Source organism: Anas platyrhynchos, chromosome Z (assembly GCF_047663525.1).
Source record: "Anas platyrhynchos isolate ZD024472 breed Pekin duck chromosome Z, IASCAAS_PekinDuck_T2T, whole genome shotgun sequence".
Lineage (NCBI taxonomy): Eukaryota > Metazoa > Chordata > Aves > Anseriformes > Anatidae > Anas > Anas platyrhynchos.
In genome coordinates this window covers 10,368,872-10,394,637 of record NC_092621.1, presented here as the reverse complement: position 1 = coordinate 10,394,637, position 25,766 = coordinate 10,368,872, and the positions used below count along the sequence as shown (strand labels likewise).

General features: G+C 40.4%; 1 protein-coding gene and 1 long non-coding RNA gene across 5 annotated transcripts in view; one reads left to right on the top strand and one right to left on the bottom strand.

The window, feature by feature from the left end:
• Nucleotides 1–25,766, bottom strand: part of UNC13B (unc-13 homolog B) — a 212,014-nt gene that overhangs the window by 57,734 nt on the left and 128,514 nt on the right. For all 4 annotated transcript variants that reach the window (XM_072030926.1, XM_038170586.2, XM_038170582.2 and 1 more), the window contains 7 exons: nucleotides 25,373–25,592; nucleotides 16,883–17,110; nucleotides 16,451–16,592; nucleotides 5,958–6,127; nucleotides 5,001–5,116; nucleotides 2,789–2,952; nucleotides 351–501 (listed from right to left, as the gene is read on the bottom strand). In XM_072030926.1, coding sequence (XP_071887027.1) covers nucleotides 351–501; nucleotides 2,789–2,952; nucleotides 5,001–5,116; nucleotides 5,958–6,127; nucleotides 16,451–16,592; nucleotides 16,883–17,110; nucleotides 25,373–25,592 — 1,191 coding nt within the window. The remainder of the gene's footprint in view (nucleotides 1–350; nucleotides 502–2,788; nucleotides 2,953–5,000; nucleotides 5,117–5,957; nucleotides 6,128–16,450; nucleotides 16,593–16,882; nucleotides 17,111–25,372; nucleotides 25,593–25,766) is intronic.
• Nucleotides 8,863–15,761, top strand: LOC140000653 (uncharacterized). The gene is made up of 5 exons (XR_011805735.1): nucleotides 8,863–11,153; nucleotides 11,249–11,411; nucleotides 12,486–12,607; nucleotides 13,799–13,967; nucleotides 15,634–15,761. It is a non-coding gene; the product is annotated as an uncharacterized lncRNA (long non-coding RNA).

Below are 25,766 nucleotides of genomic sequence, written 5' to 3'. Positions count from 1 at the left end.
CCTTTAAGCAGTTGCTGTTTTTAAAAACAAAATTCTGAAACCATCAGATTACACGGTATATTTTATCAACAGCATCAACATGCAGAATGTAATACAATTCTCTAATTTCCATACCATCTGTGCTCCAGTGCAATTTGAACATGAAGACTAAACATCACAATATGCATCACACTGATTAATATCTAAAATGTGTGATGATGACAATAAACTCTGCTTTGTCTAGTCTAGAAGGGCTCAATAGCTTCCAACTTCTCATGGATATAATCTTCCTTAAACAGAGCAACTTATTTATTGACAGGCAGAAATACCATAGGCAAAATAGAGAAATCCAGTTGTATCACCAAACATACCCCAAAATTGGAGGCTGAAAAGCGGTCCGAAGCAGACACATTTGTGGAGGCAGTTGTGTGCGCGTAGTAAGCATTGATATTGGCAAGTAAGGTGCTCATCACAGCTGGCACACCTGGGCACATGTATTTGGAGGAGAGACATGCAAAATGCCTGCAAAAGGAAAGTTCAGTATAGTCATTTTGGACTCTTCTATGTAGTGCTTCTTGACATGCCCATGGTTTCCACAACACAACTCAGCCAAGTTTCCTACCCCTTTAATAGCCACCCTGCTCTAGGTAGCAACCTCAACAGGCACAAGTTTTGTTTTCTCCCTTTTAGTAAATCCCCAGCATTTTGTTTCCAGTTTTTCACAAAAGATGACATCTAAACAATACATATGTTAGGAAAAAAAGAGAAAAAAAAAAAAAAAAAGAGAAAAATCATTTTTACTACATTTCTTTCCACAGCATGAAAGAGCTTTTCAACCCAACAATATGTTGCCAATAGCTTGTGACATAGGTAATACTCTGGGTTCTGATGCCAAGTCCAAGAGCCAAGCCTGGCACACAGAAATCTATATAATTTACTGCTACTTGAGGCAGCCACAGGTTCTGAGGTGACATAAGGCAGCAGCGATTGCAAAGCATTCAAGCACAGCAAGATCACACACTATTATTTCTGTGCTGCACTGATAAGTGACTCCTTAGGGCTAACCCTTCCAGCCTGCAGGAAGCATGCATGCTCATTTGCTTTTTCCTATTTAACTGCTCTCATTAAAGTGCAAGAAACCATCCTGCAGGAAATCTCAAAATTATGCCAGAAGCTTTCAGGCTTGTGAAATGATTAAACAATCAAAGATAATCTGTTAGACATAAGGGGAAAAAATAATCAGAGCTTAAGAGGTCTGATATTACGAGACCTGGCAAGTCAAGTTCATTCCAACAGACGGGAGAACTTGGCAATTTTTAAGCAGTCCTTTCATACAAGAACCCTCACTGAATTCCCAAACTAAACTTGGGAACTATCTTCTAAATGTACTTTTCTCCCCAAGGGACTCAGACATTAGCTTCTGTGTTCATTAACCTACAAATAATTATAACCAAAAAAGCCACAGTGAGACAATTTCACAGAAACACACAAATCAATATTTCAGATAAACATGATAGCTATGCCCCAATGTTAACTTGGTGGCTACATGATATAAATTGTTCTTTTAAGCACTCATGTAAACGACAGACACATAAAATGGATTTGTCTAATTGAAGAAGAGAAAGTGTAAGGCGTGGGGATCTCATCAAAGTCCGCACTACTTAAATAGAGAGGGGGGGGGATCATCAAGAGGACTGAGCCAGGCAAAAATCCTTTCAGAAGGATGAAAAATAGAACAACAATATGTAGCAGTTACAGGATAGGAAATTCCACACAAGATTTTCTAACTTGGATTTCAACCTGGAATTTCTTCTCCAAAATAATACAACCCAAGAGCAGGAGCCCACAGAAATGGTGGATCTCCCTCCTCAGAGATTTTCAAGTAACTGAGAGGCTCTAAGCAGTCTTGTCCAACTTCCAAGTTAGCCTTGCTATGAGCCAGGACTAGACCTCCGGAAGTACCTTCCAATTGCTTTCCATCTTGACTTAAATTAGCAGGCAGAAAAAAGTGTTCACAAGGTGACAATAATCATATCTCATCAGAGGACTGAAACACCCAAAGCTTTCAGGTTCATAAGTGAACATTTTCACGTTAGTCTGCTGTATTTAATATTATGTTTAAAATAAGAAATGAGCTAAGCATAGCATTACTAGTTCTTAAGCAGAATGGCTAATCCCAAATCCAACTGAAAGTACAGTGACAAGAAAAATGCTCTTGATGATCAAGAATTGCATGAGCATAGATCCAAACAGGACAAATTAGTGCTCCATTACTAAAGCTTTCTGTAAATCCCTCTAGCATCCCTCTAATTTCCTCTGACTGGAGAACAGTGATTTCTCAAGACTGTATCAATAGCCACAACAAACCTGTAGGACAAACAGTTTCACAAAACCTCTTCCCTTTTCACATCACCAAAAATCTTAAGTGGGATTCTTTTTAATATCAGATTTTTCAAATAGAGATTTTAGACTCTTAAAACAAGAGTAAGCTATCAATAATAAAATACAATCATTTACACTCACAAAGTTGGTGTAATTCTTCAGAATTAATTTTAAAGATAAAGGTGCTCACACAAGCTGCCCAGATGGAGCCTAAATTCCAGCACTTCGTCAGACAAGAATTTCTTGACTTTGAGAAATCAGAGACTGAGACATGCAGTCACTCACTGTCTGCTCACAGTAAGCCCCTTAAGGAGTAGCTGTTAATGTTAATGTTAGCATTCCATTACCAAGACACTTCACCTTAACAGTCACATCAATTAGATAAAGCAAATTTCTGCATTAAAAGACAACACTAAATGCATCTTACGTCATGGCCTGGTATATTGATTCAATGCCGTAACGCATCGCAAATTCATCCACAATCTCTTGAGCTGTCTCATCAAAATACACCTTCCAGGCATCATCTCCTTTGGCATCAGGAATCTTCACCACTCCACTCCCTTGCACATCTGTGAGATGGTGAAAGAGGTTCTGAAATACAAAACAGGAAAGAAATTATATGCAAAGCTGCTGAAGCTGCCAAGTGAGTTTCATGACCAGCTTGGAATTGCCAAGAACAAGGCACTAACACACATTTCTTTGCTCTCCTCCCTCTTTCCTTCTCCCTACCCACTATGTATTTTTGTGCTTTGACTTGCTTTTCTTCTTGCATACTCCCAGCTGAATTTTTCCACACACATACCTACAACTTTAACCACCCAACATTGTGAATGATGCAGAGGAGTGCATCAATGCAATGAAGTCAGGCTAATTAGTTTCCTGAAACCTACACACTTCTGTCCTCAAAAGAATGACTTAACATGGACAAGCTATTTAATCCAGCTGAGGTAACAGCCCTGTATCAGCTTTGTAATTATTATTATACAGTGGAACAGTACATATATATTTTTTTAAAGGACGTCCTTAAAATCACCATTAACAACTGGACACTTGTGTTATTATTCATCATAACCTTTTGCCTTATCTAACACTGGAAAGCCTTTCAAGCTATTATTGCTGTGCAGAAATTGCAATTCAGTTCAGTGGGTTTCTCAGTAATCCTCAAATTTATGTCTCTTACAGATTTCATCAGCTTTTCAGACAGCTGGCTCCCTGGTAGTAAGGGATGCAAAAGTCTAATGATCTAATTAGGAGTTAGAAGACACTGCATTAAACAACTATTTTTCCTGATTAAATTATTCTAGCTGTAAATCATCTTCATTTTATGATGTACAAATGAAAGAAGGTGATACTTGAAAAGAGACATACTTCCAAAAATGAGCGGAAGCAAGTGATTACGCATCAGGATAAAAATGAAATGGATTATGAAGCAGAAGCAGTCACTGAATTAAAAAACAGCAAATTTATATTGAAGAACACAAAACACACTTCTAAAAGAAACTTGTGTTCACTTAAGCTTAGTCTGTCTCTTTCCCGGTAAGGCCAAAAGACACTGCAGGGATCATCACGCCCTTTGTCTGGAAAAATAAGTTGTTCCTGTAGCTGAACTTTCATCTGTGACACATCTGTCCTTTTCTAATCTGAATTTGCTTAAACTTCACTGGACCTTGTGATATCCTTATTTATAAGGTGAAAGAGGCTATTGCTACTCTTCCCTATTCAGGCACTTAAAGACTAATCCTGTCACATGCCTTCTCCTTGATAAACAGACTGAGCACCATGCATCTCTCAGACATTCTCATAAGTCTTTGAATTTCTCCCAACTTCTACAGCTCTGCCTGCCTGTCTTAGTCCATCTCAAGATAGATCAGTACCCAGCAACCACAGCTTATCTTCCATTCCCCAATAATTGTTCATAGCTACACACCAGTGGTACGAGGAATTTATACCAACAGTATCTGCACTGCTCACAGGCCAGAGTCAAAACCCTAACCCAAACAGAATTTACTCAAAAAGCAGCTAAGGTAGAAAATGTAACTTTTCATCATGCATCACAGACCAACTGTCCAGGTGTAAACTGCAATGATATAACTGCTCCTTGCTGCACGCAATACACAAGTGGTTCTGTTCACGATGTTCAGAGACAAGTAGCAGTAAAAAACACAGCATCTCCCATGGAAATGCTGTATATCTGGGATCCCAAAAGGAATGTGCAAATGTTTAATTCTGAAACAGATCTGGTCTGGAGTTTTACATTTTAGAAGGCTTTCTCTAAAGAAAGACACAGGTATAGTACATGCTGAACACATCAGATAAGGAAATTCCTAAGTTTCTTCATGTTATACTAGTGGGGGCTACGAGTTGGACCACTGTCTGATCACTGCCTGACAGCAGCACAGCTGTGGCAGTGGGACAGACTGAGCCAGCCAGCATTCAGCATGGGGGGGCGAGCCTAAAGCCTTCCTGGCCTTCTGTACAAATGCAGGTCTGATGATTCAGTGACTTTCCAGACCTGTGCAGCAGCCAAAAGAAGGCTCACCTAGGGCAAGAAGGAACATTTTAAGGAAATAGAGGTCAGAAAATTGTTTCTTTGACAGAAAGGAGGAACATAACATTGAATGAGCTGAACTGCTCCTTACCTCATGAAGGCAAGTGTACTGAATGTGATATGGAGCCACTTTCTCCTCGCCTTTGATCTCCACGTTGATTTGCAGACGAATAGCCCCAGACACCGCAGACTTATCCGTTCTTTTCTCTAGAAGGAAAAATCATCAACAATTACATAGGTTTTTCACATTCAGAGCATAGGCATCTTTGGTGTGCCAACACTAACAGAAACTGCTGGAAGCTCAGGCTGAATTTATAATTAATAGAATCACAGAATCGTCTAGGTCAGAAGAGACCTCCAAGATCACCTAGTCCAACCTCTTCTTCATATTACCATGGAGAAAACTTTCTGACTTTTTTCTTTCAAAACATTAAAGACTAAGTAGATATCAGGAAATCACTGATATGATACACTCTAGATATGACACATCTAGCTAGAACAACATATACTTCTTTACAAATAAGCCAGCCCTTCTGAGAGCACATGCTATAGGGTCCCTGGGCTTTGATCCAGTCAGCTGAACTAGAACCACCAAGGACTGTACTGCAAACCTCTCTAGACAAAGACTCATATGACAGCAAGTGATGGAGTTCAGTATATCACACACACAGCCAAGACAAGATTTTACCACGGCCACTTAGAAAATGCCAGCGTGTCAAGAAGATGTCGCTCAGATCCCTTTTCTAAGGATACAGCTGACTGATGTGAAATTTGTTCCTTACTTCCAGCCCTGCTCCAAGCATTTACCCATTCTACTTTCCAGAGCCTAACAAGAGAAAAAAAATCACTGTTCTGACAGGCTATACTCCTGAACTTCATTTTAACTGGGACAAAAGCCTTGCAGCTGCTCTGCAGCATCATCATGTCCCTTAAAATCATCTAGACAAGCAGGCTTTTTTTTTTGTCCTTTCTTACAAACTGCCCAGATAGTTCTCACATGTTCCCAAACTGATACACGACATGTTTTCAGTCCCAAAGCCCCACTCACCAAGGTTGTACCACACATCCATTTCACCACTCAGCGTACGGACTTCAATGATTGTCTGTCCCAGGAAATCATCCGACTCGCGCTTCAGCCTCTGTTTGACACGAGACTTGATGTCGTCGTCTTCATCCCACACTCGCACCTTGATCCGGTCAGAGGAATTATGGCACTCACTGAGAACAAGACAAATATAATATTGAAGAGCTCATAATGTAGCTGACATTCCTACACTAAATGCTTTACAATCCCTTTGACCTGCCTGACTAACTACAGAGCAGTGCATAAACAAGATAAAAACAATTACTTTATTTAAAAGCACAGAATCCTATAGTAATCACACAATGTTTTTTTGGTGAACTCTAAATGTCCCTGAGATGTGTTAGATACTGCACTTCAGATGCACACTGAAGGAGAGCGCCCTGACCGCAGCCACCAACTTCAGACTTGCTAAGTGGCTGTGACTCCTCTGCTCTTCCTCACTCTCAGGAGCAGCTCCCCGAACCGGGGAATTCTTTTCACTGTTGCTGGTTTTGCTGTTAAGCTTGCAAAAGATGATCGCTAGGCTGGTAAACTCAGCCTGCACACTCCCCCCAAAAAAAACACTGATAAGCATCACATTGCTTTCTCATAGCCCTCCCCATACACGATCTCCTGTTTGGCTGTATGTGTTGAAGGCTACTTCTGTTTACACTCATACAGTATCTAGGACTGCATGGTCAACACCTATGACAAACACTTTTCATTATCTTTTTTAATTAGAAAGATAAATAACCCAGGTGGAGATAGTTTTCTTATTTCAGAACAGTCACGAAGCAGTAGTGTGTTAATATACAATACATTATATTCAGATCATACAAACATTACCTGTGCGTGGGATGAAAGGGTGGGATATATTAGTAGCAAAGTTGGTATTTAATTACTGGAATTGATTCTGTCTATTATTCACAGCTGAGACTGATACTTTCCCCATGTCTTAGGCAGATCAGTAAAGACATTTCCATTTTAAAAAAAAGCATTTTACTGCTTGCTGAACCTGCACCTTTCACCCTAGTGCACAGGCAGAATTTGCAGCCCCCTTTCTTTGTAGGTGCTCATACACCTTTTGTAGACGCAAACAGGCTCCTGGATGTCAGAAGTGGGTAAAAAGACCTTATAATAAAAGCTGTGCTCATTTACAGGGCATGCAATACAATAAAGCAATCTGAATGCTCACATGAGACCATGACAAGGGTGATTACTCACCATAACCACTACAAATGTCTGCCCTCAAGGAAATAAAACCTATGAAAACAGGCAACTTCTGCGGAAGGCCTGTTTTCCAGCCTTTTTAACGTTAACATGCTGCATCTGTTGCTAAGCAACAGGGAGAAGGAAGAAATGGGTCAGAAGAGATCTGCTAAACCCGGTCAATAGGATATGGCATGACTGGCATTTGCATGCTCCTTACCAAGAAATCATTTGGGATCTTATTGCCACTATTGTGATCCAGGGCTGCTTAACAGAAAACCCTGCACCTTCGAGTGATTTTTCCAGTGAAGAGGGATATCTGGGAATTACTATTGTGAAAGTTAGTAGCAATTCTAGGCAGTTTTGATCACTGACAGAAAGCATCCTTGTTTCCTTCCTTCTCTGTAAAATCAAAGCTGTATTTAGAGATCAGAAGAAAGAAGGTTCAATGTTTCTTCCCTTCCTCCTTCTCAACTTCAAGGATGTTTTCCTCTGAGAAAAAACAAACAAACAAACAAAAACATGCAGCAAGAGTTCACAGGCAGGGAATGCTTGGACTGCTGCTTTCTGTAGCTCTCTAGTTTATCTGAGTGCATACCGGCAACACATCATAAGCAGATGAAAGAAATCCTCTGTTCCTGACACAGTGTACAAATGTACATCCTGGCAGTACCTTAAACGTTCAGGACACATGTGCCTAAAAACACAGATCAGTACAAAGTGGCATTTACAAAGCACCAACAAGTTAACTCCTGACTTCTTCAGACCTCACCTTCTGGCACTGCAGTTCTTTGTTAAGACAGCTTTGATCTTACTTGTCTTTACTACCAATGTTCAAAAACTTCCTCTTTCCTTTAGGAAAACATTTACTGTTTAGACCTAAATCTACTTCAGGTTCCACATGCATTGTCCCATACTCCCCAAGTGCCTATCACCCTTCACTTGGGCTGCAACAGCATAACTCACTGCTAAGTGCCACAGCAGACTTTGCAGTAGCATTTGCTGAGCTACTGGAACTTCTACTTTACCACACTTCTATTGTTTTTAAGAGACCAGTCAATTCATATTCCTCATGCTGCTCCCATGCCAGCGAGAGCACCTTATCACTCACTTACAGCAGCTGAAAGACTTAGGCTGGTGGCTTACCTACAAAACATCTTCATCTAAGTCTGTAGGAACCACAGTCTTTTCTTTCAGTGAAGGAAGACAGTTGGGTCAACACTGGCTCACCTTTTACAGCACACCCCAAAACAGAACCACAAACATTGGCCAACTTGAGCTTAACTGATAGCAGGCTTTCTAGCTAATAAAAATGGCATCTGATTAGTGACAGCAACCCGGCTCCATAAGACTGTGGCTAACACATTCTGCTGCTAGAAACTTTCCCCTTCATTACTACAGGAGCTGGCAAGTTTCTAAAGATGCCTGCCCTACTTCTTCTACATTTTTGTAAAGAGTGGTTTCCTAACAATGTGTGCATACATGTGTCTGCCCAGTCTACCACACAGCCGAGCTCCCACAGCTTTTCCAAGAGGATGCAAAGAAAAAACTCTTTGAGACCTTGTCATAGGGAAGAAACTATCAAACGTGTTCATGCCCATTTCAGAGTGTGAGGAACTGGAAACCAGGTTCTCTTTGTTGTGTGACTCAGAAAATGACTTTTTCTTTTGTATCTACATTCTTCTGATGTTTGCAGTCGTGCCATTTTATGTTTAAAAAGGTTACTTTGATACTTCAGGGTATCAAAGAAACATTTTTAGGAAACAGCACACTGTATCTGCAAGAAAAAATTAAAATCATGAATTTCTTTCCATGGAGTTTCCTACCTAATGCCAGTAGTTGCAGGAGCAGTGGAACCAGCAGAGCCTGGTTCTGCTGACTTGCTCCCTATCCCACACACTACCTCCAGCTCTTCTATCACATTCCCCCTTGGCCTTCCCCAGACTCAAACATATCCCCCCTGTGCTGTCAGTGCTCTGACATCTTCCCATGCCCAGCTATCAACTGGGCTGAGGGGAAACACAAAGTTGTTGTTACTTCTGATGCCTGTGCACAGTGCCACACTGATACATGCACACTAATCAGTATATTGGTGGCTAAGCATAGAAGGCAACTCCAGAATTTATGTTATAGTCTACCACAATGAAGTTAATAATTTGTATCCCTCTAATCTAGCTGAAACTTCTAACAATCACTTTCTATGTTTTTTAATAAGTTTGAGACCTCTGTCTGTCTATGAATGTTGGCCCAAACTGGCTAAGATGCTGGCTAAGGTCTGGGACAGAGTAATACATGTGCATCCTGTCCTCCAAAAGAGCAGGCAGAAAGTAAAAGAAACATCTAAAAATGACCCTAATATGTTCAAGTCAGTGATTTGTACTCTGATGTGGGGAAAAAATGGCATTTGTGCTGAATTGGTTAATCAGTTGTTGCAGGATTCTTACTTCAGCTCCCACTGCTGGAATGCTAGAGGGACATGGCAACCCTCATGAGGGTGCAGGAACCTCGAAGGGTTGCAAGGTTATACCAGAAGACATACAAAGTCTACACCCATAAAACTTCGTCCAGCAGTTTACAAAACAAAGATATGAAAAAGGAACCCACAGTAAGGATAATAAGTTTAGAGTACAGAGAGTGCCAAAATAAAAAGCTGTATCCTTCTGACACCGCTAGTTCATATTAGTGAATCTACGGTCATGAAGAGAAAGAGTCTGGTAAATACCCATAAGGGTTTTTTTAATGCCCATTTGTGTCACATTGTAGTGGATTTACATGGCAAGGGTTTGGTAGTGGGGGGCTGTAGGAGTAGCTTCTGTGAGAAGAATCCAGAAACTGCCCCATGTCAGAAAAGGGCCTGTTTTCAGATGGTTCCGCTGCGGACCAAAGCCAAGCCAATAAGCGATACTGTTTGTGCCTCTGGGTGAGCAGATTTAAGAAAGAGAAAAAAAAAATGCTGTGCAACAGCAGTTGGGAGAGTGAGGAGTGAGCAGCAGCCCTGCAGCCCCCAGGTGAGTGCAGCAGGAGGGCAGGAGGTGCTCCAGGCACACAGCAGCAGTTCCCCTGCGGCCTGTGCAGAGGCCCCTGGTGGAGCAGGCTGTCCCCCTGCAGCCCATGGGTCCCACAAGGAGCAGATCTCCACGCTGCAGCCCCCCCATGGGTGGAGGAGCCCCCGCTGGAGCAGGTGGATGTGGCCTGGAGGAGGCTGCGGCCCATGGAGAGCCCCCGCAGGAGCAGGCCCCGGGCCGGAGCTGCAGCCCGTGGAGAGGAGCCCACGCAGGAGCAGGGGGTCTGGGGGGAGCAGCTGCCCATGGGGGACCCGTGCTGGAGCAGTTTGCTCCTGGGGGATGGACCCCGTGGGACAGAGCCGTGTGGGAGCAGTGCTTGGAGAGCTGCTGCCTGTGGGCAGCCCCCGCGGGCTCAGTTTGGGAAGGACGGCATCCATGGGAGGGACCCCACGGGGAGCAGGGGCAGAGAGGGACCATGAGGGAGAGGGACAGACTGCAGCCCCCATTGCCCGTTCCCCTGCATTGCTTGGGAGGAGGAGGTGGAAGAGGGTGGATGGGGGGAAGGTGTTTTTAGTTTCTTTTGTTTCTCACTGCTCTAGCTTGTTATTAATAAGCAATAAATTTTATTAATCTCCTTACACTGAGTCTCTTTTGCCCATCATGATAATTGGTGAGTGATCTCCCTGCCATTATCTCAACCCGAGCCCTTTCCATCATATTTTCTTCCCCCTTTTCCTATGAGGAGGGGGAGTGAGAGAGCTGTTGTGGTGGAACTTGGCTGCTGACCTGAGTAAAACCACCACACACATCCACATGGATATTTCTTTCCTATCAACTTCTCATCTCAAGAAAGGTATTATCAGGACGTTAACCCTGCAGGATACACCCAGACCTCAGTTTCACTCCATTAATACTGCCTTCAGACATAGATTGTCTATCTCTAAAATGCACTGTGTGGATTAGAGAGGTAAGAAGCCAACACAACCCTATCATTCAACACACCCATTTCACATGAAGATGTTTTCTTAAACTATATTGTTTTCTCATATTTTCTGCGTGAAGAACAGGAGAGCCCAGAGACCCCAGTGCAATCATGACTCTGCTGTGTGCTTGGCAACTTACAGAGAGGAAGACAGCCCCTGCTTTGTAGAGCTGACAGGCTAATAAAGACGAAAAGCAAGAAGCAGATATAGCAAGAACAAACGACTGAAGTGAGGGAGCAGAGGTATCAACAATATTTTGCAGATTTAAAAGTAGGTCAAGTCAAGCCCAGATTTAAGTAGTTTCGTTGTGCTTTGATATTAAAAAAAATATTTATGGTTCAAAGAGTCTAGCGAATATTTATATAGCCATGTTCTATGAGCAGTTTCCCTTCTGCACAATTGCAGATGCAGCCCTCAAGAAGGGCCTGTAAAGTTTCACAGTCTGGTGCAGAGAATATTTTATGCAGTGGTAGAGGACAGACAAAAAGGGCAGAGCAGCTTGCAGAAGTAGGGGATGTGAGTGCAGGAGGTGGGAAAATGTACAGGACAGAAGAACAGATCAGCAGAACTTTAGGACCTGCAAACATTTTAGCTTCTGAGGAGCAAAGTGCCAAAAAAAATCAAAATGGTTTTCTGGAAAATCAAAAAGAGTAGTTACAGTAATCAGTATGAGAAGCCCACAAAGAGTTGTAACTACATACACTTCAGGAAATAAGTCTTCAGGAAATGGTCTGGCTTTAAAAGCAGGAAGATTTGGGTGTGGTTCAAATGAAAGTGTCTAGAAATGGCAGCATCCAACTGGGAGGTCTGCTGTGGCCAGCCTCAATGGGAACAGATTACAAAACTTTTCAGGTCAGATGAATTTTTAAATGATACCAAGGCTCTTTAGTCAGGGAGAAAAAAAAGACAGCAAAAAATACACTGAAAGCAAAATCAGAGTGGTAAGAGAACAAGGCTAAAATCCTTAGCAGTTTATAAGTTAAGCACAACAGCACAAGAATATGCCATGAGATCCAGCTGTTGCTGTCTAAGAACAAAGAAATGAATTTTCTGTTCTTAGTTGCATGAAGCTTGTTAACAAGTACAATCATTTTGCCATTACCCAATGCTACAACACTGGCTGCACAAATTAATCATGCAGCTCTTCTAACTACAAAGAGCAGATAAAGTGATTCTGAGCTTTACATCCTTAGCTATATTAACTCAGCTTCCCAAAAGGTGCTTGCCATGGGGCATCAATTTTAATTCAAATATAAATTTCACATTGGTCACTGAGCAGGGAAACAAGCAGTATTTCATCAGAGTGCCATTTTCAGCATCTGCAGTACCTAGAGAATAAAGAAAGCAAGACAACCAAATGGTCCCTGCCACGCAATGAACAGAGGAGGCTGAGGATTCAGAGTTCCAGTGACATTTACAAACATGGTGGTCTCCAAAGGTAAAGACTAAAAAACAACACTGAAACAATCTCATATAACCACAGAGATTACTGAAAGATGCTGAGCTTGATAACAAGCTCAGCAGGTGAAAGGAAAATTGAGCAACCAAATGGAACCTTTTGGGTGACAACGCAGTGGTTAGCTATGCAAAAGCACCATTCCCAAAGGATTAACAGGAATGTATATCATCTGTGGCTCTGCATGTCCTAGTAAAATATTGGTTATCTGCTAGCAGGAGGCACCGCATTTACTTTAACTGAGTTAGTCTTCTGTAGTAAGAGAATAAACTTGCCTCTTGCAAACTGCCCACTGACAATGCAATCTGTTCCAGGCAATGATTTCACACCCACCATTAAGGCCTTGTGCACAGATATATTCAGACAATACAACTTCAAGGGGATTTTACTTTAAAATGAGGGAGTCATTTTGTGCCTAGGCCAAGAAACCTAGCAAAGCCCCGTTTGCATCCAGTAACTTCTAGTGCTCATCATTTAAGACTGCGTTCCTTCCTCAAAAAAATAAATAAAAAATGGTATGGACAGCAAATCTGTAGCTGAGCCCACAATTCTTCTATTAAAATGGAACTCTTAAAACCTGTCTACCATTGTAACTTGTTCAAATAGATGCTCAGTTTCAGCCTTTACAAAGAGAGATTACTAGAAAGCCAGTATTTTCTACCTATAGTCCAAATTATGTCTAAATGGAGAATTAAAGCCTTGTCTTAATTGCACTGGAGATTACAAAAATATCTTCCCTCTCACATTACTGGGCTGTTTCCTAGGGAAATGAGTTCATAACAAATTTATTTTCAAAGGTTCTGCATTTCAACACACTGTGTGAAAAATTACCAGCTAGATGGAGAAGAGATCTCCAAACTAGCTACCATTCTTGGAAAGTCGGCAGCCACATGTCTTTTATGTACCCATCGAACCAGACAACTCAGAACCAACTGAAGATAGGATACATACTGCTTTCTGTCCAGAGTTAAGGGCAAGAGAGGCTGAGGGCATCGAAGATAAGTCTAGAGGGCAAATGAAGAAGAATACCTACTAGCCTGCTCAACATAGCTATAAGGAAAGGGATCTGGGATTATAACAAAATAGGAATAGAATGTAAAGCCAAGGGAAGCACAATTCATTAGTGCTTGCTGATACAACTTTTTTTTTTTTTTTTTTTTTTTTTACTTGCAGCAATGTCTGGAGTCTCCTGTCAAGCTTCATCCTGCCAGACACCATACATGGGGAGTCTCTGCATCAAGCCTGCAACTCCTTGAACTGAGCAGAAAGATCAGCTCCTTGTATTTTCATAGGTGTTCAAACTTAATTGAAAGGCAAGTTCTCTGTAACATGTTTCCTAAAGGTAAGGATGAAAATATACAAAAAGATGATTTTCAGAAAGAAACAAGACACCTGCCTGGTGACGAACATGCTCTAAGAACTGGTCATTAATCTAAGCAGAAGCCCAAGTGACATAGCCTAGTAATGACCTAAATAGTGCTTATAATGAAAACCCAAAGTCTTTTCAACCTTGTCTTTTTCTAAAATACAGTTCTAAATTTGGACTTCCAAATTGGGTCAGAACTACCACAACATCTCCTTAAATATGGCTTTAAGTTAATGTACTTTTCCATCCACCACTGTAAATAAGCACAGAGAAGCTATTTCAAATAGTTATTGCAGCCTTAAAGTTTTTAAAACTTGTTTAAGCTGCTTTTAATAAACTTTACTGAGTCTGTGGAAATTATTGTATTGCTCAGCTGTATGCAATCTGCCTCAGCTTATGTCATGGATTACAATAACACTATGACAACTGATACACACATGTTTTTGATTCCATAACCAACCTTTGAAACTATGGTGGAATTGTGATCCCATAAAAGACACTGGGCACCTAATGAACACCAGCTGCAAACAAATCTGTCCAACAAGCCAAGCAGTAGAGGAACAGCAATTACTAACCTATACAACACTGACCTGAACTCTCTCTACTTGTGTATCTTGCACCCACTGAAATATTTTAGTGTTCTGAACATCTGACTTCTCATACATCTGCTGCTAGGTAGGCTTTTAAAAACTACCCTAACATCTTTCTCCCACTATAACAAGTTATCTTAACTATAAAAAAAACACATGCACCCTCAACCCTCAAAATTGAGCACCTCAATTGTCGTAGCAATCTCTTGTAAAAAAGCTTGGTAAGTAATGGGTATTGTCATGCATATGCGGATTTAACTTTCCATTGGGTTACGGAAGGTAGAAGATTTCAGCAATTTTTAGAGTAGTAAGCTCTAAAAAAATGACCCACACATGGAGGAAAAAAAAAAAAAAGGCATGTAAAAAGACTGGCACTGCACACACTTTTAAATGATCCTCCTCATCCAGCATATGTTGAGCTTTGACATCAACCAATAAAACAGCACACGGATGCCAGTACTGAGTGATCTCCTGCATTTGATCTGGATACAGTCATCAATTCATTTACCTCTTCCTGCTATTCCAAGGCAATTAAAACAACCACCTAGACATAGATAAGATTCAAAGTAGCATCAACTCTAATGCCCAGCAGCATATTATCTGCTGAATCATAGACACAGATAAAATCTAAACAGCAGCACTGTTAAAACTGTGACATTTATCACGTTGTGCTATCTATCTTTAAACATAGTATTTGTTGAAGCTCCTAAAATTAGAAGGGAACACACTGCAAATACCATGGTAACTACTTGGCATGGTAAATCAAGGTCCTTAAGGCTCCCACACAGACTTACTGCTATTGTGACTAGAGTTAACCAAATGGCATCTAAGCATACTTACTACTTACCAAGAGGTTCCATTACTTTGGATTAAAGTAAGAATAAACTTAATACATAAATAAAAACCCAAGAACTTACTCTCTCAAAATAGCACTGAGATTTTTCTGATGTTAATGAGGAGCTCAAAACTACTTTAAAATAATTTTGTTTGGACTGTGCATTTTAAAGACAAAATTAGATTGATATAAGCTTGATTATAATATATAATTTCAGCTTGCAGAGAGCTCACTTCAAGCACAAGGGAAAAACAAGGAGGGGGAAAAAAGAGAAGAAATAAAGATGTCTGGGGTTGAAAGAGATCATCCAGAATCTTCAGAAACTACTTACCCAGTGGATTTCACATCTCCCTTTTGTGTTGTATTGTGTTCAATGATAAATTGAGGGTAGTGTTTACTTATTCAATAAAAGCAGGATAGAATAATACATTCTTCAGTCTTTTGAGCATATTTGATACTTTAAAAAAATGTGCCTCCAGCCTTTCTTTTCAATACAGACATGGATACATTGCTCATCTTGAAAGCAGATAATCCCTCAAGTTATTGTTACATTGATTTTCCTGAACTAAAGGGGGAGATGGCAGTGTTGCAGACAAGTGACAAACAAATAGCTACCTTTAACCTGTGTTGGTCAAACACCAATCACAGCAGCAGGTCACAGAAAGTTTGCTCAGCCTTTTATACAAACTTCACTCTTTTATATTCCAAAGAATTTCGAAACTACTTCTATTATACAGGAACAAAAGTCACCAAGTTAAAGATTTTCCTTTCTTTATCTTTCTCTAGAAACATTAACGTAAGAACGCTCACAGAGCAGACAAATTATCTATATAAAAGCAAGAAAGATGAAGTGGACAAGCGTGCACTACGTACATTATTACAGACATCAACCCTCCAGACGGGCACACAATGTCAAGCAGAAATGAAACCTTCATACACTACAGGCAGTGTGGGACTGCATGTTGACAAAGATGGCATAACTGTCAAGTACAGATCACACAAAGAGGGCTACGAGTCCTTGTAAGAGTACTTACAAATAAAACTTCTCTTCCCAAACAGGGTTAAGATTCCCAAAAATTGTTTTTGTCCTCTTCTTTGTTTTACCAACTTGAACAGTTACATACGGATCGCTGGAACCAGTCTTGTCTTTGGCTTGCAGACCCTGAGCACACATCACTGGAAGGAAAAAAGAAGGGTTTTTATAACCATTCACCAATAATTCTGTGTTCGCACACCATATGAAGCAGCAAATCAGCCTGGCCAAAGAAAGAGGAATATCACTCATAAGAGTTTTTTCTGATGAGCCTCAGCTCATGGCACATTACAACACCTAGGGCAGGAGCATCTCCACCTGCCACCTGTGCACTGAGCAGAGAGAGGGAAGCCTGCTCTCTCTAGTTTCACAACTTTTCCTTACCTTAGGGCCCCAAGCAAGAATGAGTGAACCTGTGCCTCCCTTCACTCACCTGTGATTGTGATCTTTGCTGACCATTTTGAGGTGCCATCAAGAACGCTCTGCTTCACCGTCTTCATCTGCTGAGCATGTGTCAACTTGCTCTCACAGAACACATCTCTAATCAAGTCAAAGATCTCTGGCTTGTTTCGTTCACGGATTTTCATTCGATCTTTCATGGCCATGATGAAATTCTGGGTTCTGTCTTCAGCTCCATGCTTTGAGCTCTTCTCTGCTGCTCCTGTGCATCAGGAAGTAAACAATGCTCATCAGAAACAGGCAAACACACCAAGTCATGCTTCACTGAATAGGTGGCAGGATCAAAGTCATGGGTTACTCTCCACATTATGCCTCTTGCTCTTGGTACTTACAGTCAGACCCTCCATTTCAACATACATGAAAGAAAACTTGGACCACAAAGAGCTGGAATGTAATGGAAGGGGAATGTCCAGATTCTTCGTTATAGAAGAATCTCTGGGACGAGATTGCTCTCCTGAAAACAGGCTCAAGTCCAACACCATTGCCGTTGAGAAAGACCTAGAAATGAAGTTTACTGTATAGCAGACATCAGCATGCCCCCTCTTCTCATCATTTTGCTTTAACAGGGGCCTCTGATCACTTGCATACCTCTTACAAATTTTAAAAGTTAATTTAATTATGAGATAAGAATGCTCGCACAGTCAACTATTCCCTATTCAATTCTGACAGCCATGTTTGCTGTCAGAACCCAAGCACAGACAGTTGTGTCAGATGTGAGGAATGAGTTAATAATACTGACATGAGCTAACAGGGCAGACAAACCAGGGTGTGAAATGAAATACAGGAATCAGACTCCACACCCTCTTTCTACATGCAGTCTGCATTTAAGGGATTTCAAGTTATGACCTTAAATCAGACACAGTTAAACCAAGACAAAAGTCCTGTGAACACATTCAGACATTATTTCAGTTTAGTTTAATATGCTTTTGCATGCTTGTTTTTTCTCAGATACTTTATATTAAGCCTTGTCCTAGAAAAATGACCTTCCCCAGCTGTTCACCAAATACTGAATGAATTACCTTAAAAAAGTGATATAGCATGAGCAAGCCTGTGTAAAGGCAGCCATCAATCACAAAGATACCCAAAAATTGTTTTCGTCTGGATCAAGAGCACAACTATGGTATCTGGAACACCTTAACACAAGACTTTACTATTTTGCATACAAAGACAGTTTCAGCATTTAATGACCAAGAAGAACAAACTTCTGTGAATGCACCCTCATAAAGGACCCCCAGCAGTACATCATAACAGGGAACCTCGTTAGCAGGCTCAAAAGCGTGCCCAGTGACTAATACTGCCTAAAGACATCCATTTCTAGGACCTCCAATCTAATACCCTTTACCGTTACTAAATTCACTTCAATAAAGAAACAAAACTCAATTATAACTTCTACCATCCAAACCAAAAAGAATAAAAACACAGTTTGGAACAGACTGTGACCACTGAAGTTTCAGAAGTTCATTAAGAACACCGCATACCAAGGTATGCTATTAAAGACCTGGGTATAAAACAAGCCATAATTTTGCATTACCTGATAATTATTTTTTTCATTTTATTTGCTAGAGGCTTGACGTTCAGTATTCCATTTAGTACAATAAAATTTATCTGAGAAAAGGCCCCAGAGTTTCCTATTGTTGGCTTAAGATGAAATGAAATCAAAATACTGGAATTAATTATGTAGTCCCTGCTGTCTTCACTCACCGGTGATGAAGAACTACCACTACCCAAAGTGATGCCTGTATCAGACTATCATCCAGCTGTAGACCCAACACTTATTAAAGGAATATGAAATTGAAATGATACCAGGGGCTATACTTTGAACTTCAGATAAGAAATGCTATTCAGCATTAACAGAACTAGGTCTTTTAGGGATGGAGGTGGACTATACAGTATATGCAGAGCTACAGAAACTGTAAGAGGCCAAGCTGAAAAAGTAGCTTTTCCTATGAGGAATTCTAAAATCTGTAACAATACCAAGGAAGGGCAGGACAGAGTTTGTTTTTGACCTGACCTTATGGTAATGAAGAACCAAAGTCAAATATTAAGGGCTAGTGTCATAAATGAGTGAGTACTCTATTTCAGAAACATTTTCTAAAGAAATTATTAGCCAGGCAGCTTGCAAACAAATGTTTCGCTGCTGATCACACAGATGGGACCAGAGGTAACACAATTTTGGAGCAGTGTGGTCTGCATCACTGCCTTAATGGCAAGCACTCCAGAAGCATCAAATAGGCTTTTGACAGCAAACATAGATAAATGGAAGAGTCCTGGCTAAAAATATATTTCACGTCCCCACTACCTCCAGAGACCTTGTATAGTGGAGCTATTCACCAAAACTTGCTTCGGGTCTAGCAGCTGCCTGTGGCATCCTGAACTGCAGAAGATGTAAGCCATGCCACACAGACCCCTAGACATTTCTCTTTCATCATCTCTCAGGCTTGGCTCTGCTTCCTGACATTCAGAGGTAACTGCCCATCTCCATCCACGCTGCTCCCCCACTCTGCCCAGATGATTTATTAGGAAAAAAGGCTCCACTATTTCTCCACAGGAGAGATATTTGTCTCCCTGCAGGAGTTACACATGAACTGCAGTGCGAAAACCAGAATCAGACACTGTGTTTAACTATGCACAATAACAGAGTAAAGAACAGACAAACCCTCTGTCACAACAACATAACTGCTCTTAATTTTGACATCTGTTTGTTGGTACAAAACCACCATGGTTTCCACAATAACCATCAGAGGATTAATTACATAAAACATAGGTGATATAAGCCCGATGCATGTCACTGCACTGGAAGGTCAAGGGTGCCTCTCCTACAGCTAAACTTGGATCATATTCATTCAGCTGCAAAAAGTTTAGGCCAGTGGTGCATCTTTTCAAGTAGTTCTGTAAATGGCAATAAAAAGGCAAGGGACTATACAAGTACTGTGTATAGACACATATAGTACCATATATATGGTACTATATAATATCTGGGCTTTCCTTATCTCTTCCTCCCTAGGAATGAATCACGAGTCAATTTATAACTGGAAACAGAAAGCAAGTACGACTATATTGGGAATGGTATTGATACAGCTATTAGTAAACTGCCAGTGCTGTTATCTCATGCTGTAAGAGGAAAAAGTCAAGAAAGCAACACTAGCAGGATAGAAGGCAGCTGTTCAGTAGGCGGATAATGCTTAGAAATTATATATTCACAAAACTTAAAATAGATATTCGAGTTTCAAATAAAGGTATCCTTCTTCCTTCTATGCAAATATTTTCCTGCACAGGATTTGGGAAGCAAACAAGCATTCATCACCATGGTGCCTAATCATCATTCAATGCCAAAGCCAAGATGATTATCACAAGAGTGACTTATTGGTCTCCCTAACAGTCCACTCACGGAGCCAGTCTCTGGAATGCAATCTGTTCAGAGTGCAACACAGAACTTTCTCATCCAAAACCCAAAAAACATGCCAGACTTCCAGTTCTGAGTCAAAAAGTGCTGAACAATTCCAACGGTGAACCAAAGCCCCAAGAGACAAAACAGTACTAAGTGGGGCGTTCAGCACTAGGTTTGTTGCTCTAGTGCACCATAAAACAGCACTAATATAACTAATTACACAACAGAGATTTCAAGTTCAATACAAGTTTGAAGATTGAGATCTCAATTCCTCAGTTTTAAGATCTCCAAAGAACTGTATTTTGATATCCCAGGGTAATTTCTTTCCTCAGGTTTACCTGTAGTCTACTGAGGACTTAGATCAGCATCACTGCTGGGAAATGAGACATATACTTGCAGAATCAGAATAATAGGGCTTTCCAAATGCTAGTCCAGGACCGTGCATCTCCCTTTTGTCAGTACTTCACTAGTGTAACATCCTTCCCTTCCACCCTCTTCCTAATTCTGCCTACTTTTCTGCATCCATTTCTCTGCATCCTGCACATCCATCCTCAGCCATCATAAGGCTTCCTTTGATATCAACATTTCCCAACTGGTTGTATTTCAGTTAGTAGCACACTGGTGTTCAGGGCAAGAGATAAAGCCCCCTTTTTTCAAAAGCTTTATATGCTATGAGGATATATAAAAACCAACCAACCAAACAAACAAGAACATCTATCCATCCATTTCCAGCCAAGTAAGAAAGGAATTGTACTCAACCAGTGGAGACCTCCAGGAACAGGTGAAAGATAGAGAGCATCTTCCCTAAAGCAAGTATTTATGAGATTATAATGAAAAGGTAAAGTTCTCCATCATCAGAATAGGATCTTGAAAGTACCTAGAATACAGAAACTTAATACTTTTAATGCTCTCAGAGTTAACAGCTTGGTGCCAACAGAGCCATTAACCAGATGGCTGCAGTACACATGCCACAAATAATTCCAGCCTTACTGCATTTCAAATATTGCCAATTCATGGAACAGCCTTGTTGAACTGATCTGCAAGGCATGTCCCATCACACAACACTTGTAACAAAACAAAACAAAAATGCTGAACCCTAAAAGCTGGGAGGTTGAAAGTTGCTTTTGCTGTTTTGTTCTTAAAGAAAATTCCGATAAAATATTGATACCTTTCATCTCTGTTGGGTGTCATTCCTTGGATGCAACGTTTCCTGGAAATACATTCTAGACACATTCTTAATTGCCTACCAGACAAAGGCATTGAGGCAGCAGTTTCATAGACATGATGAGCAAATTAGCTTCAATAGGGAAGCAGCACCCAATTTTACACAAGTGGATTTTGTTTCAAACAAAGTACTGCTGAATTTGGGTATCTTATTGCTACTGTCCCACATATTTGTTCACTGTTATCAGATACTCAGTTTCTTAAAATATAGACAGTAAGTAAAAAGCCCTTAGAAGAAATAACCAAACTGAATTCTCATAGACTTGGGGAGAGAGATCCATTTATTTCCCAGCACTGAAGCATAGCAGATGGATAAACATCACATCCTGATTCTTAGGTCCCAAAGCATCTACCCCAAAATTCAAAATATAGACAACAGAATTTGTGACCAGCCTGAAAATTCAATTTACTCCAATGCAACATTTTCAGGAAGACTTGCGCAGACTTGAATGAAGATACATCCTGAGGCATTAAGGCCCAATCAATAAAACTGTACTTGTTACCAGCCTGAAAACTCATTTTGCTCCTCCAATGCAACATTTTCTGGAAGCCTTAATTAGATGCTCAAGTGATGATAAAGTGATGATAGATTTTGAGAACACTTTTTTTTTTTTTAAAGAGAAAAACCCCACCAGCAATAGTAAAACTTATTTTATACAGAAACCCCTCCAGTTCACTATATGAGAAACTTCAGTCTCAGACTTATTGGATCTCTACATTATTGCTTGGGCCCCAGAAGCACCCATTTCTCATTCCTCAAGCACAGTCTATGCTCTTCAAGCATATAAAAAAAAATAATTCATGTTTTCCCCATCTTTTTCTAGCCTTGTGGGTTCTCGTTAGAAGAATTTTAGCATGAACATGCCAAAAGAAAGAACACAGTTTCCTGAAAAAGCCTTATACTAGACTTCTAGTATCAATAACATTTGTTTCCCCAGCCCAGCAGCACATCCACATATTGGCTGCAGTGTTATCTTAATTTCCCAGCACTGTCTTTCCTCCGTCTTCTCTTCCTTTTAATTATACAACTGATGTCTTCAATTTCCCTTATGTCTCTACCCCACACAATGTTACCTACTACTCTCATATTGGTAGCTTCATAGCTCCAGCTCATGGCCTCTGTATCTCCCCTGTTCTGCTGCTGGGCAGTTTTCAAATAACTGAGTCTATGAAGTTTCGTGGGGTTGTGTTTGTTTTGTTCTTGTTTTTATCTTACTATGTGTTCTTCACCTGTTTTGAGCCCAGCACACTCTCGTTTGCTTCCCCTCTGTTTTTGTTTTTTGTTGTGTTTTTTTTTTTTTAAACTCTCCATCCTGTAGTATCTTTACGATTTGAAAGAAAATGTGAAAAGCAAACATCTTCAATCCTAGAGAATAAAATAACAAGATCTTATCTGTTACTTCACTGTATCTGAAAAGTAGAGTTGGTTACAGCTGTTGCCTCTGTTATACACAGAAGTGCACAGTCTTTTGCCAACATCACATCCCACAGCCCATTGCACAAACTTATTTAACTCCAAACAGAGATTAGATAAACTGCCCCCACAGTTATTTTTCAGAGGCTGTTCCAGAGACTCCCTGTTCTCATCATCGAAGTTATCTTGTAGCTTCCACCTTTAATTTTCTTGAAGCAAATTTTTTCTATGTTTAATTTTGTAAATGGTAAGCTTAAACAGACCATCTTTCTCACTGCTGTACATCTCCCTCTTCCCAATCATAGTTCAGGTATAAAAATGTTCAAAGAAGGATTAGACAAATTTTCGAAGCCATCACTGCCTGCTATTAAACATAGCATCACAGGAGCTCTTCACTGCATGTCTTACACATTTGCCTTGGGCTCCATCACATCTTTAGAAAGATGATTTTGGGCCAGACCCAGTATGGCTATTCTTAGGTTCCTGAAATAGCATCATTCCTGTCCTCGTGTTCCACACTGCCAGGCCTCTCTTTTGAAAGATGAACAAGCAAACTCATATCTCACACATTTTCTCCTTTACAATTGACCTCTGCCCAGTACCCTTCCTTGTCTGAGTCCTTCTTTGACAGGGATTGCCACAGCTGCCCTCTGCAGGAATGCTTTTTTCCTCTTTACCATTAGTCAAACTTAGTTTTCCTTCTATTGTTTTTGACTTCATTACCTCTCCTCTGTACAGCTTTGTGCCTGTTTCCTCACTGCTGCTCATGCAAGCCTAATTTTCCTCTGCTATCAATAGCATTTTCCCATACTGAGATACCATGACTCCATCATGACACTGCAACATCTTGGGTGTGCATCTGAATTAAGCCTGGATACACATATCAACAGCTTTTCATCTCAAATACTGAAAATCACAAGTTAGCATATGGTTCTGGTGAACTCTACAGACTTACCATAGATCATCAGTCTTAACTATGACTTATTTAAAAACTCTGCACACATCAAAAATATGTGCAGCAACAATGTCTACGTAAGGTGTCACAACAAGCTTTAAGAAAAACAAGTGACCTATGATCCTTTAGGTATCCCTTGCTGGATCATCCAGTCTGGTTTTTCCAAATAACTAGAGTCTGAGATAGGTATGGGATTTGACTCCCTATACTCCTGTAAGTGCTGACACGGATTTTCAATAAGCTGTTTTTTACATCACAAACTTCTGATTCTTTCTGACTTCAAGCTGGAACACCAAAAAAATCAAGAGCGAACAGAAGCAGCCCCACCTTCCTACTCAAGATTTAACACTTACACAGTGGAAACTTTTATTCCATTTAGGCTAAGATATTTTGCTCTCAAGCAGGAATATAAATTTGAGACCAAATCAAGAAACAGCTTTAGGAGCAAATAAAAATAATCTGCCCAAACCAGATGCCTAAAATCATACTTTCTCTCTCTCTCTCTCTTTTTTTTTTTTTTTTTTTTTTTTAGGAAAAAAAGAGAAAAATCAAATCCGTTTAAACTTCTCCATTGTATGGGCAATATGGGCAAGGTCTCTTTTACTATGCAAATTATTAGCTCTTTGCTTTCTTTGAAGGGAGGGCTCAGGTTTTGAACACAGCAGAAAAACAAAATAAACAGAACTGCTAGTGGTAAGATGAGATACTGCCCATATGCTTAAATAATACCTTCGTATCTGACCCATCATCCGTCCTCATTCAGACTTAGGTCTCTGTAGCGACCCAACCACAGGGCACTTCTATTCAAATAGCAACATGCCTTGACAATCTGCACTTAGTATAGAGAATCCTGGCTAAGTCCATGGGCAGTATCCACTAAGCAGGAACCCACTGCTTAAAATCCAGTAAAACAGACTGAACGTTTAAATAAAACCTGACTAAGATAGCAGGGCATGATGGACAGAACAGGAGTCAGAATATCCAGCTTAGTAGCCTATTCACTTGCCCTTGCTGCCTCTCTTCCGTGCAGGAAATGCTAGCAAACATGTCACTTGTGCTGACACAGAGAGAGATTAAACACATTACACAGGTTAAACAAACTCTCTCTCTCTCTCTAGATATCTATATATCTATATATATAATATATAGGTATCTATATATATCTATATAGATAGATAGATAAATAGATAGATAGATATTTGTGTGTGTATACACGTGAAAGAGTCAATTACTAAACCTTCCTTTAAAGCACACAAAGTACAACATTGCAAAGAAGTTCTCCTGCATCAGTGTAGCTGCATCCACAGGGTGATGAGCACAGGTTTAGCCTTATGGCACCTTTTCTGAAAAGACAGTCATTTTAACAGATACATCTTTGCTTAGCATTGAGGTATCACCTTTATAATTAGGAAAGTTCTTGTAATGCTTCTTGAACAGCCATGTTCCACTGCGCTGGACAGAAAGCTGCAAAACCGCTACTCACTCTGTAAGCAGTCAGCGTTGAGCAAGTCTTGGCACTTCTCGTGGCATTTGACCCCACATTCAGCGCAGCGCATTCCCTGCCGTGCAATACCCCATAACAGCCCCTCACATTCATAGCAGTAGGTAGGAGTTGTGGCTGTCCACACTTCAAAGTTGTGTGGGGTTGTACAAGAGATAGGGTAAATTAAGGCTTGCAAGGTCTTCTTATAGACATGAGATTTCTGAAAGACAAGAACACACATAAACCAACATCCAGGAAGGTGTCTGAACCTGTTTTTGCTAGTTAACACATGGGTTTTAGGGAAAAGGCATGAACAGTGCAATTTATCTACACATTTAAAGCAAACAAATTTATCCAAATTCTACTAGTGACAGTAGAGAACATACTTTCAGAA